Source organism: Cryptomeria japonica, chromosome 7 (genome assembly GCF_030272615.1).
Source record: "Cryptomeria japonica chromosome 7, Sugi_1.0, whole genome shotgun sequence".
Lineage (NCBI taxonomy): Eukaryota > Viridiplantae > Streptophyta > Pinopsida > Cupressales > Cupressaceae > Cryptomeria > Cryptomeria japonica.
Genome location: NC_081411.1, coordinates 261,381,561 through 261,406,736, shown reverse-complemented (window position 1 = coordinate 261,406,736; position 25,176 = coordinate 261,381,561). Strand labels below are relative to the sequence as shown.

The 25,176-nt window shown below is 33.3% G+C and overlaps 2 protein-coding genes across 2 annotated transcripts; both read right to left on the bottom strand.

Moving 5' to 3' along the window:
* Window positions 1–1,831: 1,831 nt before the first annotated feature.
* LOC131030017 (L-gulonolactone oxidase 2) lies at window positions 1,832–4,220 on the bottom strand. The gene is made up of 2 exons (XM_057960697.2): window positions 3,216–4,220; window positions 1,832–3,136 (listed from the first exon to the last, which is right to left on the bottom strand). The coding sequence occupies exons 1-2, from the start codon at window positions 4,168–4,170 to the stop codon at window positions 2,253–2,255; spliced, it is 1,839 nt and encodes a 612-aa protein (XP_057816680.2). The 5' UTR covers window positions 4,171–4,220; the 3' UTR covers window positions 1,832–2,252.
* An 8,221-nt stretch (window positions 4,221–12,441) lies between these two features.
* LOC131029996 (L-gulonolactone oxidase 2) lies at window positions 12,442–15,291 on the bottom strand. The gene is made up of 2 exons (XM_057960678.2): window positions 14,215–15,291; window positions 12,442–13,424 (listed from the first exon to the last, which is right to left on the bottom strand). The coding sequence occupies exons 1-2, from the start codon at window positions 15,167–15,169 to the stop codon at window positions 12,493–12,495; spliced, it is 1,887 nt and encodes a 628-aa protein (XP_057816661.2). The 5' UTR covers window positions 15,170–15,291; the 3' UTR covers window positions 12,442–12,492.
* Window positions 15,292–25,176: the final 9,885 nt, after the last annotated feature.

Genomic DNA, 25,176 nt, shown 5'->3' with positions numbered 1-25,176 from the left:
ATTGCCATCATAAAATATTAAAATATGTAAATGAAACCATTTCATTATGCAAATGGGTTTTACCATATAATCCTCAAGATTCCCACCATTGAGATCATTAATGACCATCCATAGTCAACATCATTGTAACAATTACACAGGACACAATAAGAACAAATTTAGCTCACAACGTGCCAACACATTTATGCATGGAGAATGACTCTATTTGGGATATTATGACCTTACAAGTAAAATGAGAAGGTAGAATAATCTTTAAGAGAATACTAGGCTAAAAGGAAATAGGGGATAACGAAAAAAATAAGGAATTAAGAATATATGCAAGCAAGGGGAATATAAAAGAATCTTTATATTTGAGAATAAATAAAAACACAAAGATTGACAAAACTTTATATTTAATTAATATAATAAAAATTAAATCTAAGGAATTCAATTCTAATATCTATTTGCATGTATGATGTAAAGTAATTTTAGACTAACTTCTATGGATATTTCCCATGGCCTTAGGTGAAAGGAAATCTTCCATAATCTGTTTGGCTCTATTAAAATTATATTTTTTAATTATTTTTTCTTTTTGACTTTAGTAAGTTCAATTCTATGTAATTGATAGAGAATAATACTTACATCATGAGGAATTGTTATTTTCCCATGACTATTGAAAAAGAGAGAAAATTTGTCAAACATAACACTTCCCTCTATATTAAATGATGAAATGCTTCATACATATAAATCTAAAAAACATACCATTACTTTTATGATCATTCTAACCATTCATTCCATATGATGTATAGTCACATGTATATAGAATGCCACTATCCTTGAGAAAATTGAGACAAAAAATCAATTCTTAATAATTAGGAGGTCTAATACAACATGTGTGATCACTCAATTATTCTAAGATAAAAATATTCATTTTGTAGACCCTCAAAAAGAGAATATAGTTTAGGTATGCAATCAAAAGAGGTTGCACCAATTTTCTCCACTATAAAATTTCAATAAGGAATCATTTCTCAAGTCAAAGATGTATTTAAATCCTAAGAAAAATATTCATATTCAAATGTGGCACTGTAATCTTAAATAGAAAAATCTTGGCTCTCACCAAAATGAAATATCTCATGCTTGGTAATGTTCATATTGAGCTCTAAACTAATTTAAGGCCTAAATTTTTTATCTTAACAAGAGCTAATATTTTTACAAACATTGAGTCACATGTATGACCCAATTCCTTATGTGGCAAACCAACTTCAACATCACACTATGGTGCATGAAATTAAGTACACACTTTGTAGCAACATGTATAGTCATAATACATTCATTAGCATGTTTGATATTAAAGTAAATAACAAATTTGGATCAACTCATTATTGATATACATGTCAATCATATGAAAAAACAAAAAACATTGTTGGAAAAAAATAAATGAAGAAGAGTAGTTGGACAATTCTCAAAGGATATTAATTAATGAAAATTAATGTCATGTGGTGGCAATCTCTTTTTTTTAAGGGTGGATTTGTTTGAGTTATAGTGTGAATTTTAGGAACACCATCAACTTAGAATATAGATGCAAGTGATTAGATAGATCCATCAACTATATAAAAATATTGTAACAACTGTCGATGCAAACAACATAGAGACTTTTTATTCAAAAAAAAATAACAATAATTGTTATACATTATTAATTTAATTGAAATTTATCTTCTCATCTCGTTTTTCAAACATTATGCAATAAGCTAGGATAACGTGGTAGATTAAGCTACAATCAAGTCCCCATATAATTGTAGGGGAGTTGTTCATTAATAAGCTTGCATTTGTTGTTTCTAGAATCTTGATTGGGGGCATGTTACATATAGACTATGACCCAAAGTGAATCGTCTAAACGTCAGAAAAGATAAATGAAAAGTGGGACCCATCCAAAATGAATAAGAAACTAAACGTGTCATCCCTACTAATCATTCTTAGTTGATTATATTTGCTCTCACCTACTAAATAAAAAACTCACACCCTATCCTTATATATATATATATACACGCAAATCACATCTTCTCCCTGACTTATTACGAAATATTAAAACTAGATAAACCAAAACTTCTCCCACCTGCTTTACTTACAATATATTTTATTACACTTAGAAGAAAGCAGGTCTCGTCATAACTTCAATTACACCATTAAAAAATCAAAAGCCGACATCCTCCTTACATCTCGAGATGCCTTACGATAGTTTATTTAGTGACTAGAGCCCAGGAGCCATTTTATTTTTAAAAATTCATGACAGGGAATTTTGTCAACATCACGCTTCTATGCAGACACGAGCATTCTTCCAAACTTTCCCGGCTCGGCACACGAATCCTTTGTCCGGAGCGCAATGACGATCTTCTTTGCAAAACACACAGCCCATCCAAAGCGCATCCATCTCCCCATATTTCTACAGCTTTCCCAACTCCCAGAACCCCATCTGACCACTCGCTAGAGAAATATCCCTTCGGATCAAACAGCTCCTTCACTTTCAGAAACTTTCCCAGATTCACAGTTCGTTTGGCTGCTCCATCAAAAGTATACACCCGATTCTTTCCCCAGTGCGGCACTCCTCCATACTTCTGCAAAAGCATCTGTTCAATCTCATCCATTACATGCCCGTTCCACCGCGGTTTCCCGATCTCACGGTAATGCATGTACATAAACTCAAATACAACGCTGTCTTCCTTGTGGGACAAGTAATCGGCAGACTTCTTAAAGTAACGAAATTGTATTCCCAGAGAGGAATCCATTGTGCAGAATGCAGTTGGATTAATGTCACGAAGCTGCTTCAGATCTTTAATGGCTTCCACTATCCTCGACATAGGAATTGCAATGGAAGTATGATAAAAAAAGGAGCCCTTCACTTGCGTATCCCAAGAGCATATAGTATCGTTGCTTTTCAAATCCTTTCCTTTCCACGGACACGTATCCTGCTCCCCACTGCGAGGATCGATCTGGCAACCGGAAGAACTTTGCATCAGGTGATTATAACCTACAACAGGAAAGCCCTTGAAAGATACTCCATCGTTCAGATACCCATTCCCCGTTTTCATGCCTTGCTCGACCTGCGTCTTCACTGATTTGCAGAAATTGCTCGCATTTATCTTCGCATTGTTCAGTTCCTCTGCGCAAACGTCGACCAGATTAAAGAAAAATAACTAAAATTCCCTCAATTTCATAAATCAAATATTCACAAGCCTTACCAGTTACCCTGTTTTGTACGACGCTCTGTACAGTCGCCGGTCTGAAAGGGATCTCGGATCGCTTTCCTTTTCCCTTGGCGTCAACTGAAACTCTGTCCTGTATGAAGTAAAGCACTCGAGAGAGTGATGGGTACCAACGTATTTCACCAAACTCATGCGATTCAGCAAACTTTACAAATTTACTTTCCAGATCTGAATCAGCTTTTAACTTCAGGCTGATCGACCGCTTGAACATCTTCTCCACAGCAAACGTCACCTGAGAAATGGCTCCCAGTACTCCAAGTGAAACCCTTGCGGCTTTGATTTCCTCGTCTTTCTCTGTCAAATGAATAAGCTTTGCGTAGCCCTGTTCTGCAGGCACAGGAACCACAATGCTCATGCCCACCACATGGTCATGGATTCCGCCGCCTTTTCCCGTCAAACCGCTCCCATGAGCCGCCGTGCTAATGACTCCGGCCAGGGACAAGCCATCCCATTCGGTCGATTGAGGCAAAGCAAGCTCCTTTGCTGCAAGCGTATCCAGGAGTTTTCTCAACCCAACCCCTGCGTCAACTGTAACAGTCATAGATTTCACGTCGATCTCGATTCGGGAATTATAGTCCCTCGTGCTGATAACAACGCCGGAGTTTCCACCGGGGCACGCAAATCGGTTTAGCGAGTGGGCTCCTCCGGTTATGACTTTAATTTTCTTCTCCTCCTTCACCGCATATGCAACTGCGTGGATAAGCTCAGACTCGTTCTTCGGGAAAAACGCCGTGGCAGCCTTACAGGGATTTTGATCCTCCCATTCTCCACGGTAATTAGTCAGATAGCAGCTCCGTGCTTTTGCTGCGCATTGGACTGGTGGCGGCGGGCAAGCGGCTGAACAATATTCGTGTTGCAGTGTCGTTACGATCAATGCACACTGCAAAACTAATATCCATGAAATTGTTTTCATCGTGCTTGGCTCCCCCATTGTAGTTGAGAATCATGGGGGAGAGCAAATTAATTTATGGATTGACAGACATTCCGGGACAGACTAACTCTTAGTAGGTATCCAGTTATGTCGACTTATTTTAATAGTTAATAATAGTCAGCATGTGACTTATTTTAATAGTTAATAATAGTCGGCATGTGGTGGTTTGCGTAGAACACTAAAATTTTCATTATTGATGGTAATTGCCTACTCAACTAACCATGTGGACTTGGATAGCAATACGTTAACGCAAGACTATTAAAAAATACAAATAAAATAAAGTATCATTCTAATAAATCATAATTTGTTCAACTTAGGGGAACATTTGATAATAATATATTTTTTGAGTTATATATTCATATATTTACAAAATCTAGTCTTTTTAAAAAGGGACGTAATTTACATATGTTCAAATTATACATCCACATTGTCAGGCTATGACATGTAGGATACAATATATAAATAAGTTTTTCTCCGGATGTCTATTTACACTTCAATATATATATAAAATTGTTTAAAGGTATCTTATTATTTTATTTTTTATTTTATAGAGAGATCTCCATCCACAAAGTTATTTTAGCTATCCTACAATTCACAACAAATCAATTATGATTTTTACACAATATTTTCCAATACACTTAATCACTAAACATAAACACACCAAAAATTATTAAAACAATACAATTACTTCCTTGGAATATAATTCCAACTCCAATAATTCTAATTATATAATTTAACAATTTGATTTTTATATTTTTTGAAGAGAAAGTGTGAATTTGTTTCAATAAATAATACATGCATTTTTACTCCATGTGCTTTTATAGACATTTTGCAAATTTGAAAACTAATTAAGTGATCGTAAGTATGATTACTATCATTTTGCTTCAATTTTTTTAACATATTATTATTATTGTAAACATTTCTAAAATTCCAAAACTCATCAATTGTTCACACTTTCCTTTAATTTTGTTCAACATACTCTTTTAAAATGATTCGATTCACACTTTGTAAAAAAAATATATATTATATTTTCCATGTTTCAAATTATGTGTAAATCTATCCAAAATTATAATTAGTTTTATATTTAAATAAAGTTTTACATGCAAGTTGCATACACATTCATATAGTTGTAATTGACTTTACATTTGTAGCTTTTCCTATGGCTAATAGATTTACATAAAAAAAAATTATTGATATAATTATAGATGTATATACAATATTTATAAATATTTATAATTAAATATTGTATATACAAACATATATTGTATATTTGAATATGAAACTATACTTATAGTTTTACAATATAGACATAATCTATAATTATTGCCATTATATTTATGATTTTTATGTTTGGGTTTGTTGTATTTTACATATATATTAATGGTTGTAGATATCTATCTAAATGTAGTTATACAGTTCTATATATGTTATATATAAACTTCATTATACAAATGTAGTTGTACATGCATGTATTCAATTATGAACATTTGTATATAAATATGTTCCATTCAAATGATATACATTTGTATTGTAGTGTGCTAATTATTTTTGAGATAAGAACAATTCAAAGTACAAAGTCTAGTGTCCTGTCTTCTAAAAACACATGCAATATAAAATTTGTAGTCAAGAACATAAATAATAACTTGGTTAAAGATCACGATCTCACGATCATATTTATTTCTCTATTATGTTGTGAGGCTTATTAAATTATTGTAAAATGCAACATATTGTTAATTTAAATATTAATAGTGTGAGATTCATAATGTACCTTTTACCTTAATTAAATATGAATTACATAATTTTCTCTCTATATAGAAATAGACTATTAGAAAATATTTTTTCATTGAATAACAATTTTTTTTTCGCTAATTAAATAGCTGGAAAGGCCATCTCCCATTAGATTGATTTAAAGAAGTTTAACATAATCCATGAAACATATAAAATATCCCACAGAATAACAGAGACCAAAATAAAGTTTGTCAAGTCAAAAAGATCCAAGCTAATAAAAAATGGATCTACTATCAATCTAGATCTGTCCAAACATATTCTAAACAACAAATATTATTAATTTAACTCATAGAACAATATCTTGTAGTGTATCCAATACTAACAAAAAATAGAAATAGCTTATTTATAAAAAATGATAGTAGTAAATAATTTTTTTTTTATATGAAATGTAAGTGCATAATAATTATACATAACACATCCTTCATCTAATTAATTTTGTGTCTCTAAAAATTTTATGAAACCGCCTTTTAAAATATTTACCTAATAACTAGGACAATGTGGATCTACATTTACCTAAATTTCTCAATTATCAATAAAATCTCATATATACCCTTAATTTAAGAGGAGAGAACTCAAAGCTTTTAATTAATGAATCAATAATTGGAGGCCTAGAAGAAGAGGCTAAAACGGATAATTAAACGAAAAACCATTTATGCCATAAAAAGTTTGCCCCTTATGGTGAGCAACGGTCAAACTTTTTTGAAAAAGCATGGTTGTAATTTACCTTAATTGAAAGGAGCTTTATCCCTTGTTTAATTCGCCCAACATGTGGTCTGTAATCATTTGACATTGGCGCCATCATATTGATTTGACTTTTAAAAAAATCTCAAATCAATAGTTTAAGTGCATTTTAAATGATGAATGGAAGTAGCCACTATTCTTCATACTAATAGCACGAGGACATCATAGCATATAATAATAAAATATAAAATAAAATCTATATGGAATCAAAGATGGGACCTATAACAATTATTTTTTGAAGTGTTTAATCTTCTTTATTTAAAGTGTCATCAATTACTTCTTTCCTCTCATTGTATGATGGGACTCATTAATTAAAAAAATATCATATAGGCTTCTCATGATTTGTTCTAATATAAGAAATTGATTGTTGGTTGACTCATTCATAAAAGAAAATCATAAAGGCTTCCCATGATTTGTTCTAATACAAGATATTGGTAGTTGGTTGAACAAGACTTTCTAATTTTTCAAATGTTTAATAATTTTATTATTTTTACAAAGGACGATAACATATATTATCATCATTTATATGATTTGTGAGCATAATTATTCTAAAATAAATAATTAAATGATTATATGTTATTTTTTTAATTTTTATAATTATATCATATATATTAGTGTTGTAATGGAGTTGTTATCATTTTTATTTATGAATGGATATTGTTGTCAATATTTTATTTGTAAAATATTTATATTTTTAAGACTATTGTTCGATTATTTTCATTGTTACATATTGATTATTGATAATCTGTTACTAGTTGAAATTGGTGTTTTCATTGTTATATTCTGATGTAAGTATCCTTATGTCATTAGTGATCTTCTTGTGATCACCAATCAAAAGAATTATATAATTATTTAATCCTACATTCTGAATTATAATAGTGTTTCATAACATCATTATGATAAATTAAAATGGACACTAATATTTATGTCAAAAATATTGGAGATATTATTGATAAAAAATTAATATGAAACAAAGATAATATAGAGCATTATTGTTGTAAGTGTTTGCCACTACTATACATTTAAGAGATATTTGAAGAGGATCATAAGACTATAGTTTGAGCTTTAGGTAGCATTGCAAATATTGATTAGTCTCTTGGCAATAGTCAAGGAGAATAGTAGGATTGATAAGTCACATTTACCTTAGTTACATTTTATTGCATTAAGGGTTCATTATCATTCAAGTACACTTGTTTATTAATATTGTTGAAGAAATTTATGTTACAATTATCTATATAGTCGACAATCTCAAAATTAATGACAAAAATCACACTCCAAAATTTGTATTGTACACTCATTTACTTTAACTCTCATGGTCTATGTACTTAGGATGACATGCAATGTTAAAGGGTACTAGCTATAATTTTTTCTCCATTATTTGATTTTTCAATATTTTTTCTATTAATATATCCTAAAAAAAATTATATTTATCTTTTTGGGATTCCAAACAATTATTGAGAATAAAATTTGCTTCCATATTCTCATTAGCATTAACCAAATGCATATACACAAGTATTTCATGTTTGATTCCAAATGAAGATGACTAAAACAATTAGTAATATTTTCTTGATGTAGCATATCAATTATCCATTTTAAAACTAGTATCAAGTAATTTTTCTATGAATTCACACAATCTATTGATTTTTATTTCTCATTTGATATTTAAAGTTTTTTATTTATAATCTAGTTAGCACCTTAATATTAGTTAAGCATGTAAAAAACACTAATGAATATTGAGGTTCCCCTTATATCATTTTATAGTTTCACTTTATTTTATGTTCAATTTTACCCTATTTTTCTTACATAAAATTTTTATCGAGAAATAACTTACATCCAATTTTTTATAATATTTTAATGCCTCCAACATTTTATAGGACATATCATCTAAGAGTGGTACAATCAATCAACTTCATAAATTGAATCATTTGATTTTGTTCCAATATTTTGGCACATGGCTTTGTATAATTATTTTGATAGCATTTTATTGTAGACAAAAAATGTTGATAGTTGAACCTAAGGATTGAATCTTACATTATCATGAAGAGCATGTCTTGAAAATCAATTTTCTTATGAATCCACTTCTAAATAGGAATGTGGAAATTTACTTCACCAATTAAGGAAATGATTGTTATCCCCTTATGATGTGGGTGAAAACTTTATACAATAAGAATTATGGTCCTCTACATTTATTATTTTTGTTATTTATTTCCATATGATGGAAACTATCATAAATATAATTTTAGTCAATGTTATCTTCTTAGGCTTAATTGGGAGCATCTTGGTCTACATTCAATCATATGTCACACAAAAATAAAAAATTCAATTATAGTATTCTTTGAAGTTTTATTGAACTGATTTTGGTGTCAATTGAAACATGAAATTTTGGCAAAATATTGTGTAAGGATTTCATGTTGTTAAGGAGATCCATAGGCACTTAATATTCAATTTCAATGAGATTTGGAGGAAATCTAGATAAGTTATGGTCAATTAGAGGTTTAGGTCTCATAAGAAACAAATTGAAGATTTAGCTATTTCAAGGAACACCTACAACCACTAATAGTTTTGATTCTTATAGAAATCACTAATAGGATTACTCATTTCTTTTTCTACAAAGGAATGATTGAACTATGAAGATGAGATAAAAGGGTAACTAAGGATTAAGAATTGTAAAAATTGATGAAAATATCACTAAGTTATTATGAAACAAAGTTTTTCCCTATATCAAGAACAAGTTGAAGGATTGTATGATTCCTAGGAAGTATTTAAAGGTTATGTTCCCATCGAAAGATTTGATAGAAGGTGAGTAGTGTTTCAAGGTAAATGATTTCAATGCAAGTTTTCAACATGGTAAATTATGGGAAAGTTCATGTTTTCTTTGCAAGACTTGATGAATATTAGGTGATAGATTTAGTTGGTTCCTAATATTTTGAGATCCCAAGATGTTTCTCATTCCTAATTCTACTATGACCTTATAATTCTTTTAGACTATTCCTAACACCCTAGGAAATTCTAATGTAATGAATATCTCCTCATTCCCATTTTAATGGGAACCCAATGAAGATACACAAACCTTCATAATCCTTATAAAAGCTGAAAGGTTTTCAGCAGGGTTTGAGATCCTAAAAATATGAAGACTCATTAGGTTCCTTCTTAATGATAAGTTACCAAAAAATAACTATTTTCTTCAAGTGTTCAGGCCAAGCCATAAGTTAGCTTATAACACAAATAAAATTCTTGATGGTTCCAAGTTCCTTAAAAAACCTTGACAAATGAGGATAATAATTAAAGAAGCTCCAAGGCTTGATAGAATTAAGGATCCTAATGAATTTTATAACCCAAACAACCAAAGAGGGAAGGCACAGATTCCTTAAGACCCCCAAAATGTAAACCAAGCTATAAGAAGGAAGCATGAAGATTCAGAGGAGTTTTGGAAGTTGATGGAGGATCTAGTTCTAAACCTTGACAATGGAATATAAAGCAAATAGGCAAGCCGCAAACATGTATTGAGAAGGGTAAAAATTTTAGGATTGGTTACACTTCTACATACGAAGACATAAAAGGGATGAAATGTTGTGGTTTGAGGACTAGTAAATTGGAGAAAAAGTTTTGAAAATTTTGACTCAAAAAATATCAAAAAGAGTAAAAAATATTGAAGGCTAGCATGCATGAAGTGTTGATTTAATTTGAACTTCTAAAGTTGTCGATCTATAAATACTAAAATCTTCCCTATTTCACAATATTTTCTAACTATTGCTGAATGTAGCTACATGATTGGGACACTCAATAAGGTAGCCCAATCTCATCTACACCAATTGGTAGTAGAGAAATTTTCTACAAAAAAGTTAATTGTTGTGAAGAATCAACTTTTGTGATCATATATTGAGAAGAATTCCTAGTAAAAAAATCAATAGGAAGAGAAGAGGGGAGACATCTATAATGGTTGCAATGAAAGAGGAGTCCCATGAAGTGTTGATGTAAATATTGGGGAAATGTTAAGTGTTGTCACATGAAATTATAGTCGAATTAAATCCAAAATTTTAATGGTGCAATGGAAACAACCTCAAGGTGTGGGACCCTTCCAAATGAGGTTCAATATTGAGAGAAGACTAGCTTCATCTCTAATCTAGGTGTAATTTATAGGTCCAACCTAACACTTGAAAGTACTACTCTAATCCCATTCTATCCACTTTTAGAAGGAGAAGGGAGAGTATTAAAATAATAAAGGGGAGGTGATGCATCAAGATTAGAATGGTTTCTCCTATTTTAGAGTAACACAAAATCAATCAAACTACCAGAGGGACTTACAGAATTCTTTATTATATTAACTCCTACAAGTAACCATGAAGGTTGGAGCATGACATATGCTAAGATGGAAGAAAATTTCTATTGTCAGCCTTCATAAACAAGGTCAATATAGCATACATACACAAGAAATAATGAAACACTCATTCAACATGGAGGTAAGAACTTTTACACTTCATATTAGAAAGAAGAAAATGTAAAATGGTCGCTCAATTCATTCAAAGGCCAAGAGACAATTTACAATTGTAGAAATATTTATATCGGTAATATAAAAATAGGTGAGAACCCTTTATAATCAATATTAACAACCTAGTTATATATTTATGGGTGCTAAAAGAGGAGAACATGTGAAAAAGGGAAGAAACCATAACTTCATGCTAACACACAAATGCAGGAGCATGTTAGCTTAAAAATAATTGGAAGCGGGCGATGGCCTTGAGAAGACATGCCAGGATCCTTTGCCATCTCCTAGCAAAATGATCTTCTAGATTTGCATCCATCTGGATGAAGATTTCCATGAAATCTACGATTTGGGCATGGATTTACTAATAAAAGAGGGCAAGAGGATACTTGATGTGAGGGGGAGGACATGCTATGAAATAAGACTAATTACATTATAACAATATAAATTTCTTGGTGGGATAAGTTCATAGAAGCTAATTATTTACAAGCTAATAGATACTATTATAAGTTTGCTCGATACTTACAAACTCACTTGTAGATTAGAAGTTGTTAGTATGATTCTTCGCACTTGATAGTTTGTAATCTACTAGAAGATGTGAGATTTGTTAGTTATTGTATTTGTTTGAATTAGTCTATGATTTACTCCAAGTTTAATCTCCTACATTATTTTTTGAGCTAACATGGCTTAGCATGAAAGAGTTGAAAAATATATATAGGTAGCTTAAAATTTGGTGCCAATGTATAGAGTTGCAATTAATGACCTCTAGTGTATACAATAATTATGAAGGATGTCCTCGGTATTACAATGAGGAAAGGTCTATATACGCATATAGATACAAGAGAAGATTCTCCTTTCTCTTTTAAAAGAAATTAATTAAAAATCTTGTTTAGAGTCTATTTGATGTTAATCATGAATTCATATTAAGATTTAATGAAAAAGATATATATCCCAATAGAAAAAGACAAATTTAGATGTTTAGAACACTTTCACACATTATAATATTCAAACAAATAAAATAAAAAATTTAAATCTTATTGTTTGGACTTGACCCATTTTACATAACTTTTTGTATTGTAAATTTAAAAAGTAGTAGTTAAGAAACATATGAGTTATTGAAAATTTTGAATAGCTAGCCCAAAATATATCTATTTAATATTCCAATTCCCATACTAATATGGCCCGCTCATTTGTTTTAAATTTTAAATCATAAATTCTCCAACAAAGCAAAATCACATGGAACCAACTATACGTCCACAAAGACAAATAAAGGAGAATCATTTTATTCGAAAGCATACACCTTGCACTGTCTACGCTTCACCATAGAAAACACTATTATCACCGTCAGGCCAACTTAGACTGTAATTTCCCGTTGTATTGTCATCCTTTGTCGGGATTTCTTTGCAGACACGAGCATTCTTCCAAAATTTTCCAGGTTGGCACACGTATCCTTTAACTGGGGCACAGTGACGATCCTCTTCACACACGCACAGCCCATCAAGACCACATCCATCTCGCCATACTTGTACTCCCTTTCCAATACCCAGCACTTCATCTGACCACTCGCTAGAAAAATATCCCTTCGGATCAAACTGCTGCTTCACATTCAAAAACTTTCCCACATTTACAGCTCGCTTGGCAGCTCCATCGAATGTATACACCCGATTCTTCCCCCAGTGCGGAACGCCTTCATACTTCTGCAAAAGCATCTGTTCAATCTCATCCATTACATGTCCATTCCACCGTGGTATTCCCAAGTCTCTGTTACGGAAGTAAATAAATTCAACCACAGCGCTGTCTTCCTTGTGTGCCAAATAAGCAGTGGACTTCTTAAAATAGCGAAGTTGTACTCCCAGATAAGTATCAACGCCACACAGTGCACTTGGATCTGTATCACGTATTTGTTTCATGTCTGTAATGGCTTCTGCTATCCTCGACAGAGGTATTGCAATTGAAGTATGATAATAGAAAGTGCCCTTTACTTGCGTGTCCCACCCGCATATAGTGTCCTCGTTTTCCAGCTTCTTTTCCCCCCACAGACATTGACCATCCTTCTGGCTCTGGAGATCAATCTGGCAACCAGAAGAGCTTTGCATCCGGTGGTTATAACCCACCACAGGGAATCCTTTGAAGGTTTCCCCATCGTTCAGGAAACCCTTCCCTGCCTCAACTCCTTTTTCTACCTGCGCCTTGGCTCTCTTGCAGAGATTACTTGTATTTACCTTCGCACTGCTCAGTTCCTCTGCGCAAACGTAGCCAATGTTAAATTTGGGAAAACAAACTAATTGAAGCCTAGGTATCTCATAAACCTATGGCCTTTCCTCTCTGAGAAATACTTCTTTTTTAGTGGACAAAAATTGAAAATTTAGACGTGATCTTTGAAAGGCACATCATTTGTTGAAAGTTTTGTGTATAGGATATAAGTTAAATGAATTTGATTTTGAGAAATTTTTTATGGTTAAGCACATTTAAATCGAGTAATATTAGAATGGATGATCTTTTCGAAAGTCTTTAAGGTTCATTCATATGAATTTCATATAAATGTAATTAGTGTTAATTTGAATCACTAATTCTTATAAAATAGGTTCATGTGAATCATTACTCATTACCTATGAAATCTGGATCAATAAGTTTGATTTAAAAATTACACAATTGAATGATGATATTAATATCATAATTTGACACACTACATAAATACCTCCTACTTATCATTTATAATATATCATTTAAACACAATGCTGTATGAAAAATAACTGTTAACTATTTACAAAAGGAAAGAACATTAAAAGAATATTATTAGATTTACTGTATATTTGAAGTTTGTGATCCATCATAAGATTATGGATATACACAGTGAATCAAGGGACAATCTAGATGGAATGTGAAAAACTTGTGCCGACTATTGTGCTCATTTGGAATTTTCCATTCAAGGCCCAATTTTTTATTACTGTGGTCCTTATGTACCAAATACCTCCAATACCGATCGAAAGTACTGAAACAAATACAGAAAAAAAAATATATGGAGCACTTACCGGCTAGCCTGAACTGCAAAACAGTCTCAACTGTCATCGGTCCAAACTCAATCTGCCACAACTTCCCGTCTCCTGAGACATCAACAGGTACTCTGTCCTGAATGGTGTAAAGCACTCCAGAGAACGAAGGGAGCCAATAAATAGACCCAAACTCATGCGACTCAGCAAATGGTACGAACGTTTTCTCCAGATCCGAATCGTCTCTTAACTCCATTCTAACAGACCGCTTAAACATCTTCTCCACCGCAAACGTCACCCGAGAAATGGCTCCCAGTACTCCCAGCGAAACCCTAGCGGCATTGAAAGCCTCATCTTCTTCTGTCAAATGAATAAGCCTTGCGTAACCCTCTTCTGCCGCTGCAGGAACCACCATACTTATCCCCACCACATGCTCATAGATTCCACCGCCCTTTCCCCACACACCACTCCCATGAGCCGCCGTACTAATGGCACCGGCCACAGAGATGCTATCCCAGTCGGTCGTATGGGGCAACGTAAGCCCCTTTTCTGCGAGCGTATTCACGAGTTTTCTGAACCCAACGCCGGCATCAGCAGTAACCGTCATAGATTCCTCATCGACAGTGATTAAAGCATTATAATCCCGAGTGCTGATAACAACACCGCCTTCTCCACCCGGACAGGCCAAGCCAGTGCTCGAATGGGAGCCTCCGCTTACAACTTTTACTTTTTTCTCCTTCCTCACTGCGTATGCAACTGCTTGAATAAGATCTGATTCGGTCTTGGGAAAAAAGGCCATGGCGACCTTGCAGGCACTTTGATCCTCCCATTCGCCTCGATAGTTTGTGACATAGCAGCTCTCCGAGTTAGCGGGGCAGCGGACTGATGGTGGCGGGCAAGCCGCTGAACAAGATTGGTTATGCGTTGCAGTTAAGATCAATGTGCATTGCAATACTAATATCCATAAATTTTTGGTCGATTTTCGGGATTCGGCCATTCCTCGGGTTGAAGAAACTTAATCACAAAGCATTTATTCTGCAATGCAGATTGTATTACTCACGTATTTGCGCTCTGTATATAAATCTGTGTCCACGATTAATAAATAATACTAGCCACAGAGTTCGCATACAAAATCTGAGTGAACATCGCGATTACATTTTTTTAGCAATAAGAGGTCACGTGTACTGCAAATTATAAGGAATCTCAACTAATTCTTCAGTCTGAAAATTATCAGGAATCTCAACTAATTCTTCAGTCTAAACATTATAAGTAATCTCAACTAATTTTTCAGTCCAAAAATGACGTGTAATGCACTAAGGTGTACTGCATAAACAAGAATTTCACCCATACAAAGAATGTTTGGTAGGTTTTTTTTTTTGTGCTTTATTGAATGTGGTGTTTATTTTTAACGAACTTTTTTTATTTGGAATGGACGACCTCTTTTTAAAAACCAATGGTTGTAAATGAAGGAAAAAGGATGCAAGATGATCTAATAGATTTCTAAGGATGCAAGACGATCCAATAGATCTCTGTCATCTATTCGTGTGTACATATATTGTTGGAATCACAAATAACTACGTATGTGTTGCATTACCATTTTTCTTGAGGAGTCTGTCATAGAACTTATAAAGGACAACTGTGACACAAGCTCTTCTAGTCATGTCGATATCCATTGGTACACATCTCCATCACACTATTTCAACAAAGAAATAAAAAAAGTTACAGTATGAAAGGATTGACCAAAGGTATTGTGTACCTCACATGGGCTCCATCATTTCCCTTATAGAGCATAATGACACAACATTCAACCATTGTCTGAGTCCTCCATTTAATGTAAAGTACCATAAAGGGTGGTGTTTCATTGAAATCTTGGTCTTGTAAGGAATTTGGAAAAGTATAGTGAAGAAAAACATGGTTTTATCCTTCCATGTTGTCTAAGGTTCGGCAGATTTCATTAAGCAAATGTTGATTTCATGTTTGATATCACTGTCGATCAAAGAGGCTTTGGTTAGTTAGAACTTGAGTAGCCATTTTATTAATCCAATGGGTGAAATATTTTAAGATATTTAAACCTTGGATATCCTTTTGCGAATTTGATTGAAATATAGATTATTAGTGGCAACAAGTCAGGATTCTAAAATTAAGAGTTAACTATGAAGAGATCCGGATGAAATAATATCTACTTGCCACCCATTTGATTTGCTTGTTAGATGGATGGCTTACATCTGGTATATATATGAATATGATTCGTATGGGGATTATTTTATTCATTTCTCCTTGCATCTTTGGTTGGTGAATTTCGCATTTTTCAATAACAACCAAAGCTTATCTTGGACTCAGATGCCAGCCTTCTATGTTGAACTTTGTGCAAAGATTGTCCATTGAGGTACATGGCACTAGTGAATTGGATACAACTTTTTACTCACTTTACTAATTAACATGTTGAGGAATTCGAACAAGAGCCTTGCTAAAATTGCATGTAATTTATAGCTTGACCTCATATGTTGTCACACCTAGAATTGGATATCATATTTTATTCATTATTACATATTATGTTGCCTTTTGAGGATTTAAACTTGGGGCTTTCCAAAAAGATTAATTAATTTAATGCTTGAGCTTGTCCGTTGAGGTTTGACATATTGTAAAATGACATGCTACACATTATCATATTAGTGAGGGATTTGAACCTAGGGCTTCACTAAATAAATTCATCTTTTAGCTTCGACTTCTCTATTGACATTAGAAAATTGGATGTAACATATTACATAACATTTTATGGTACGTTACCTTTGTTAATTCCTTAGGTTTGAATTGGGCTATGTGAGTGGTGAGTGATATTTTTCTAGGGATGGTGCAAGAGAAGGATGGGGATCTTGTGGCTCAGGGAACATTCTTGTTGTCACCCTAGGACACATTTTGTGTAGATAGTTTTCTTCTCATTCCTGAGATTCTTGGAGGTTCTTGTTTTGAGAGTGGGGCCTCCATGGATGTTCCCCCTAGGCAAAATGCCAACGCCAAAGCAAGTGAAAGTAGGTCCTCTCCTCCCTTGTTGGAGACGGCAGATAAATCCCCCAGAGCAACTAGAAGGACTTGTTTAATAGTGGTCGATGCATCCCTATGGATAGGGTCTTTGTTGAGTGATTTGACAAGGGCACTTGTCTAAATATTAAAGATCCCTCCCTTAACCATTTGTTAGCTAAAATAGAGACCTTTTTTGTGGGAAATTTTGTTGGGAGATGGGCAAAGATTACTATGGTGAGGAAGTGGACATCTACAAAGTAGTCATTCAAGGACAGTCTCTTGGTTTTTTCTCTTCCCAAAGGTATGTTCTACTTCTCTTTCTCCCTTAAGGAAGATTTCTTTCATATCCTCTCTTTTGGGTTGTGGTTCTTTGGTAAAAAAAAACTCCTCATGTGTAAATGATGCCTGATTTCTTAATCAAAGCATATTGAAAGGGCCATTCCCACCTAGGTCCATTTCCCAGGCCTTCTTCTTAAATTCGAGGATGAAGAGATCATTGCTAGTGTTGCCAATTTCTTTATCTAATTTATTTCTCTGGACTCTATTACGAGGAATTGCACTAGGTTGATGTTTGCTTGGTTTTGTGCAAGTGTGGTCCCAAGCTCTTCTCTTTATGTCTTGATTGAATTGAAGTTGTGTTTGGGATCCTAGTTCCAACCGATTGAATATGAAAACTCAACCCCCTGTTGTCAAATTATCTTTTCTTTGAGGCATCTCAATATTCATTGCTAAAAGAGTGATCACAAAGGTACACAAGCTAAGGAAAAAGGTAAAGGCTTGGTGAGGCCTATCCTAGGAGGAAAGGGATTGGTTCTAGGTCTTAAAGCTATTCTTCAAAGAATTTGGAGAACCCATTTGTGGTTTCTACACCTTTTTTAAGCAGGGTTTCTTCTCTTCCTTTGTCTCCCAATCTTATCTCTGACCCTTCGCTCAGGGTCCTAGACTCTCCACTTAATGTCTCCTTGGAGGTTCTGCTTTCTCTTTAAAAAAATTCAGTAGACTCCGACCCTCTTCCATCTTGTGGTTCCTTGGTTTTTTACCCTTGTACCTTGATCTTGGACATTGCTCCTTATGTGGATCCAAACTTTCTCAAGGGGCTCCACTCTTTGGTGAAATTCCCTTTGGACTCTTCTCAGTTGGTTACTCCATTGTGAGAATGTGCTCCTTTGTCCATACATGATCCCATAGAGGATTGGATGAGGGTTGTTTCTCCTTGTACCCCTTCGGCTATTGGCCCTCGGTCTGACTGTTTATCTAAGGGTGCAATAATTTCGACAAATATGGGTAAAGATTCAAAGTTAGGCAAAAAATTAGCCAAAGATGTGAGGTAGCTCACTGTGACCAAAGATGTGGCTAACAGTAGTCAAAGTACCCTAGAGAGAGCCAGTTCTTGGAATTGAAGGAAGTGATTATTCATTTATGGAATATTTGGGGACTTAATGGTTCAGACAAATAGATTGTAGTTTATAATCTGGTGAAATATTTGAAGCTGGATATCATGCTTCTTTAGGGAACAATAAAAATTTTTGATGTCTTTATCAAGATTAGTAATTTCATTTGGCCCTTCTCCAGCTCCATTTCTATGAGTGTTGATGGATCTTTAGGTGGCTTGGAAACTTTGTGGAAATTGAACAATCTCAAAGGGTCCCTTTGGAGTTAAGATAAAAATTCTTAGCATTTTTCCTTTACTAATGATATTATTAAAGTTGAATGGATCTTATAAAATGTTTATGCTGTTGGTATTATGGATGTGTTGCATTGGTTTTTTCATTGATATCAACACTTATCCTTCTGGAGATCTACATTGTTGATTTGCACTATGATTATATTGGTTTACTGCTAAACCGACACATTGTGCTCACTAGCAACATTAGTGACTTATGTACAGTCACCGGTATATGCTCACCGGCAGGTTATATGGTTCACTAGTACTGATGATGACTTGTTATCATCTGGAGATCACTTGATTATGTCAAAGACATTGTTTAGATACTTGGTTTGGGTGTTTTGGTTATTGGTATAATCGGGTTGACATATTTGTTGTTACCAACAGATTGGTCTAGGTTATGGACCGGTATACGTTATCTATTCCAGATCAACACGACAAGTTATGGAGATGATTTATTGATTGGATATTATTGTAAATGTATTTAGCCGACATGTTGTATCACATCAAGACTTATTTTTAATTGATTTAATTGTAATATTCTTAGTGAGCCGACCTACACATTTGGTCTTAGGTTTTGTATAAATGTAAGATCTCATTTGTGAGATGAAGTGTGGAATTGTGGTATGGTATTGTAACATGGTATGTGCGAATATTGAAGATCATATGAGCAGACCATAGAGTGAATCAAGGAGAAATCATTTGAAGGTTCAAGGAAGGTTTGAAGGTGTTTATCAGAGCTTAAACCAATACTGAATCCAGCATTGCAGATGCACTTTGAAGTAGTACATTATTATAGGATTTAACCATCCTACTGTAGTCATTGTGACTTCCATTATTGAGCAGTGTGCTCTAGGCAATTGGCCTTTTTGCATGTGGAAACCCCATTTTTTATACACATACTATCTACAGTAGTATCATCTGATTGTGGGTAAGGTTTCCCACCATGGTTTTTCCCCTTACAGGGTTTCCACGTCAAAAAATATATGTGTCAAGTGTTGTGGATGTTGTTTCTCTTGCTATTTCATGCATTAAGTTTCATCGGTATTGATATACATTGTTAATTTGTTTAACCGATATTAAGATTGGTTTACTGGTAATAAGTTTTAAATTGAATTAATTTATAATTGGGTTGAAATTCATTGACAATTGATTCACCCCCCCACCCTCTCAGTTGTCCTTCCAGCTCCTAATATATGCACCTAACAAATTTGTCTCTAAGAGGAACTTTTGGGCTTCCCTCCTTGATGATATGAGATTTTTTAGTATGACCGTTGGTTGGTGATCGGAGACTTTAACTCCCCACTATACCCCTTTGAAAAATGAGGGGTTTCTTCAAACTTCTCTAACGATATATTATATCTCCATGATTTCTTATAAGAAGGGATATTGGTTGACCTGGAGATGACAAATAGAAAGTAAACTTGACATAACCTCCAATCTGGAGATGGTTTAATCCAAGTCAAATTGGACAGATGCATGCTCTCCGCCTCATGGGATATCTCGGTCATCTCTTGTTTCATCTCCTCTGATATTTTCTCTAGCTCTAATCACTATCCCATCCTTTTCAAATGGGATTCTATCAAACCTTTCCATTTCTTCCCTTTTTGGTTTGAACACATGTGGATTCATGACCCTAATCTTAACTATTTGATTTCTCGATGATGGAATACATATTTCATGGTTACTGCTATGTTCAAGGTTGTAAGTAAACTAACACTCTTGAGAAAGAACCTCAAGAGCTAGAGAAAATCCTCTTTTGGTAATATCTTTTCTCAAAAGGACTTAAAATCTAACTTTCAAATTTTGCAACTAGAAATAGACCATCTTGGTGCTTCTTTAGACATGGTTAGCAAGGAGAAGACTCCTTTGGCTAATCTTCACAATATTATTCAAATGAAAAAACTTTATTGGAAGAAAAGATCTTGTATCCAATGGATTAAGGAAGGTAATAGAAATACTAAGTTCTTTCACCAGTCCGCTCCTTGTTATAGGAATAGAAAGAGAATCAAAATGTTAGTGAGGGTAGATGGAGTCTGTCTCTCAAAGGAGGAAGATATCAGTCAAGAGGTAGTGTCTAGTACTTCTCAACCTTTCTCAATCCCCCCATCAAAACTATCAAGAGGATGATATCTCAGAGAGGCTTCTTGAGGTTATCCCCAACTTAATGTCCCAAGAGGACAAGATATCTTTGGAACGTAAATTTTCTAAGGAGGAAGTTAAATATGTGGATTTCTCCATGGGGTTTGTCAAATCCCCCGACCTTGATGGCTTTCCCACTTTCTTTTTGTAGAAATTTTGGGACATTGTGGGAAAGGATGTCACTTTGGCTACCCATGAGTTGTTTTCCTCTAGAAGCATTATTAGAAAAAATAATCTTACTCATATAGTGATGATTTTGAAGAAATTTGGAGTGAATTCTATGTTTGATTTCAAATCTATTAACCTTTGCAATAGACTTAATATGATTTTCTCTGAAATAATACTGAATAGAGTCAAGCCTATTCTAAACAAACTGATCCATGAATATCAAAAAGGCTTTGTTCTAGGCCATTGGATATTTGATGTTGTTCTTACGGTTCATGAATCTCTCCACTCTATGGAGAATGGTAAGAAATAATGCATGCTCTTGAAACTAGATATTTCCAAAGCGTATGATAAGGTCTCTTCACCCATCCTCTCAAAGGTCCTCAATAGATTTGGATTTGATGGTAAAGCTATAAAATTAATGGAGATTTTCTTCAAAATACCAATGTTCTTGGTTTTGGTCAACATCTCCCCTTAATGCTATTTCGCTTCTTCAGATGGTCTCAGATAAGGGGGCCCTTTGTCTCCTTACTCTATATTCTTATGGATGATGTTTTGGGTAGAAATACCAACAAAATGCAAGTTTATACAACCACATGCCAACAACATGCAAGTTCATGCAAGTTCATGCAAGTACATACAACTCACATACATGCACATGCAAACACATGCAAACCATGAATCCCTTGAATCTCTAATATGAACTGTAGGGAAAATTGATAGAAATTGTTTGAAATCTCTAATCTAATAATATATTGATGAGATTTAATGCTTAGATTATACCCAATGAAAATTTTTGACTATATGCAAATCTGAAAATTAAGTTGTCTTAATATGAAAAACCACAAAGATATTCATCTTCTTTGTTATGTCAAAAACTACCACTTTAACATGCTTAATAAACCTTTATTAGATAAACAAAAAAAAATGGAATTGAACATTATTTCACCGTCAAATAGCAGCAATAACACAATATAAATCACCAACATGAGAAGAACATCTCACAACACAAGGTTTACATGGAGAAACCCTTTTAAGAAATAAATCCACCAAAAAGAGAGGCCAATTCTTGTACTATCTTCACGAAATAGAGATTGCATACAATCCTTCCTTCCTTCTCTTCAACATTCAATCCAATAACACCTATGTATAAAAAAGAATTTCCATAATATCTTCATTCCAAGCCCTCAATATATAGGGTTATGGAGGCCCAAAAACCACTATAGAACACTACCATTGGCCAAACATGCTTTTGAAAAACCATGGTAAAAATCCATCCAACCCACCAGTTAGATTCACTCTTACAAGTTCAAAAATAGCACAAATATTGCACTTACAACTTTATGAAAAGTGTCATACACTAATAATAGATTCTAGGCACCCCATATTTACTTGTGGTCAATCACATGGTAAATGTGAATAGTAACTACTGTTTGTAAATAATTAACTTACCGTTGCTAATAAATGAATAATTACCAGTCTAGTAAAATATTTTTGTTGCCTTAAGTGAAACTCCCACTCCAAATGAATAATTTACTAACAATATTAGGAGTAATTAATTATCTAGGATTTATGAGGTTGATGGCACCTTAACCCTAGCAATGGTAAGTCAAAGGAATTTTTTTCAATTTTAGTAAGAATGGCTATTACAAAAGAGACTATATAGAGGAGAATAAAAACCAAAAAATAAATTTTAATGATGAGTATGATATGTCCTCATAAGATGATGGTGATTCCTTTCGCATAGCCTTGGATACACATACATTATAAGGTGATTAATTTATCCTCTATTGTGTATTTTTACATGAAATAACATTAGGGATGATTTACAATATATAGAGGATATGATAGTGGGAAGGTGTATTTTTTCAGATGACTCTCATTTTTAAAAAAATTATTTATGGATGATTCCTAATTTGTTTCCTCGATAGACAAGTGAAGAAGATACATTTAATTTTTTGTATAGCCCTAGTATTTACATGCAACCTACTTCTTGTAAGTAAACTAAATGATGTGCATGTGCATCTTTTCTTGTTGTGTTGAGGATGTAATGTAGTGAGGTGAGATAACACCAACGGTGTTTGAATAGGAACTCTATTATAGATACATGTGTGCATAGTTTCATATAATAATTCTTCTATACCTACAATGAAGTAATTTTTATATCTTTTACCTTCACCATTGGAACCAATAATAATGAGGAGTATTTTACCCACTTCTTATGGTTGTACTCTCAAGGTCCTTTGGGTTTCTCATACTTTAGATGTTAATATTGTCATGTAGAAAACTATCTTGTAACACTAAAGGATAGATCACGAAAGTAAAATTGTCTACGTACCTTGAAAAAAAAAAAATATTGAGGGATTGAATTATTATAACTTTGAGTTTACTTTTTTTTTTTAATTTTATTTATAAAATACAAACTCATTTTTTTAGTTCTCATAAATCTTCTAGGTTATTGAACTTGATGATTATATGTTTTAATTGTAGTATCTTTCCTTCAATTTTAAAATTTATTTAATGTGTTTTATTCATTAATTGCTATGATAGAAGGACATGTGTATATTCCCTTAGGAGTAAATCTAAGATATTTAATGTATTTAATGAATTTGAGGCATTGAAGGAATTTAGACTAGTAAAATGACTAAGATATTGAGAAGTAATAATGGTGGTGAGTTTTGATAAATAGATTTTGATAGGTTATATTTGTGGATTACCTCTAAGTACTTGAACTTTATGACCTTAATTCATATATAGTTGTTATAGCTCCTACTCTTAGCTTCACATGTGAACATAATTAATTAATCCATATGGCTTCCTTACATGCATGATTAGTTGTCATTTACTACACTTCTATAATGTACAAAGAATATTGATTTTCACAACCATTTTTTAATGACATGGTAAAGGAGTGAAGGTGGTGCTCGATAATGTATGGAAACTTTATATGATGTTATAGATTCACTAACAATGCTAATATGAACTCCTAATGTTCAATTAGTTCAAAAAATTTGGTACTCCTTTTTCTCTTGCAAGGTGTTTAACAAGTGAAAAAATAAGAGGAAAGGTGTCTCAACATTGATACTAATGTTGATCATATAGATAGTGTAGTTCCTGACTATCAAACATTAAAAATTAATTTTCTAGGCTATACACATTATTATTGGGTGAAACTATTTTTTGGGGTTGTTTAACATTGCTTTCAAGAATGATTTTTATATAGATCTTTTTAATCTTTAAAATTTGAGAAAAAAGGGTGCTAATGGCTTCCTTCTACAATGAAAATTTAAAAATATATCTAGGTCATACAAAGGAACTATAAGAGATAGCTATACTTGTTGATGAGAATATGTTGCATTATGACACACCATAAGATATATTTGAATCGAGAAAATGAAGCCAAAATAAAACATCTAAGTTCTAAATAGATTGAATTGGGAGAGGCCCAAACCATTACATAACCGACACAAAACAACAATCGAGAAAAACCAAGGGCTCACAACATGTGAGGACCCAAGACTAGGATTCCTACTGGAAAAAAGGAACAATATAAAAATACTAAAACACCTAAGTTGGTTAGTGGGTTATAATTTTCTTGTAAAAGGGGCAAGGGATATGTTATTTTTAGCCCATGATATCATCTTGGGAGTTGGCATTAGTTTTCTAACTAGGATTTTGGGAACTACCTCTAGATTGGTTTAAGCTATATATAAATAATAACCACTTGACGGTTTCATTTATTATATCTTCAATTTATAGGGTGTTTGAGATAGAGGTATCAAATAGTGATTCTATAGTTCTATTATTTTCATCAAAATTACTAAAGATCTCTAGTTAGTGATTCTATTATAAAGGCTTTCTCTAGAGCTACATTGTAACTATGTTTTGATTACAAAATGGTTAAGAAGGTTGCTTTAGAGTGTGGATTTTTTCTGCCAAATTTTTTTTCTCCACATAGACCTTTTTTGTGATACAATTTTATTCATGTTTAGTGTTCATCCTTTTAATAA

What these genes read in the sequence shown, in the direction of transcription:
- LOC131030017 (XM_057960697.2), bottom strand. Translation starts at nt 4,170, where the DNA reads ATGGGGGAGCCAAGCACGATGAAAACAATTTCATGGATATTAGTTTTG. An exon ending in CGTACAAAACAGGGTAACTG is followed by an intron (nt 3,137 to 3,215) that starts GTAAGGCTTGTG and finishes ACGTTTGCGCAG; the next exon opens with AGGAACTGAACAATGCGAAG.
- LOC131029996 (XM_057960678.2), bottom strand. Translation starts at nt 15,169, where the DNA reads ATGGCCGAATCCCGAAAATCGACCAAAAATTTATGGATATTAGTATTG. An exon ending in TTTGCAGTTCAGGCTAGCCG is followed by an intron (nt 13,425 to 14,214) that starts GTAAGTGCTCCA and finishes ACGTTTGCGCAG; the next exon opens with AGGAACTGAGCAGTGCGAAG.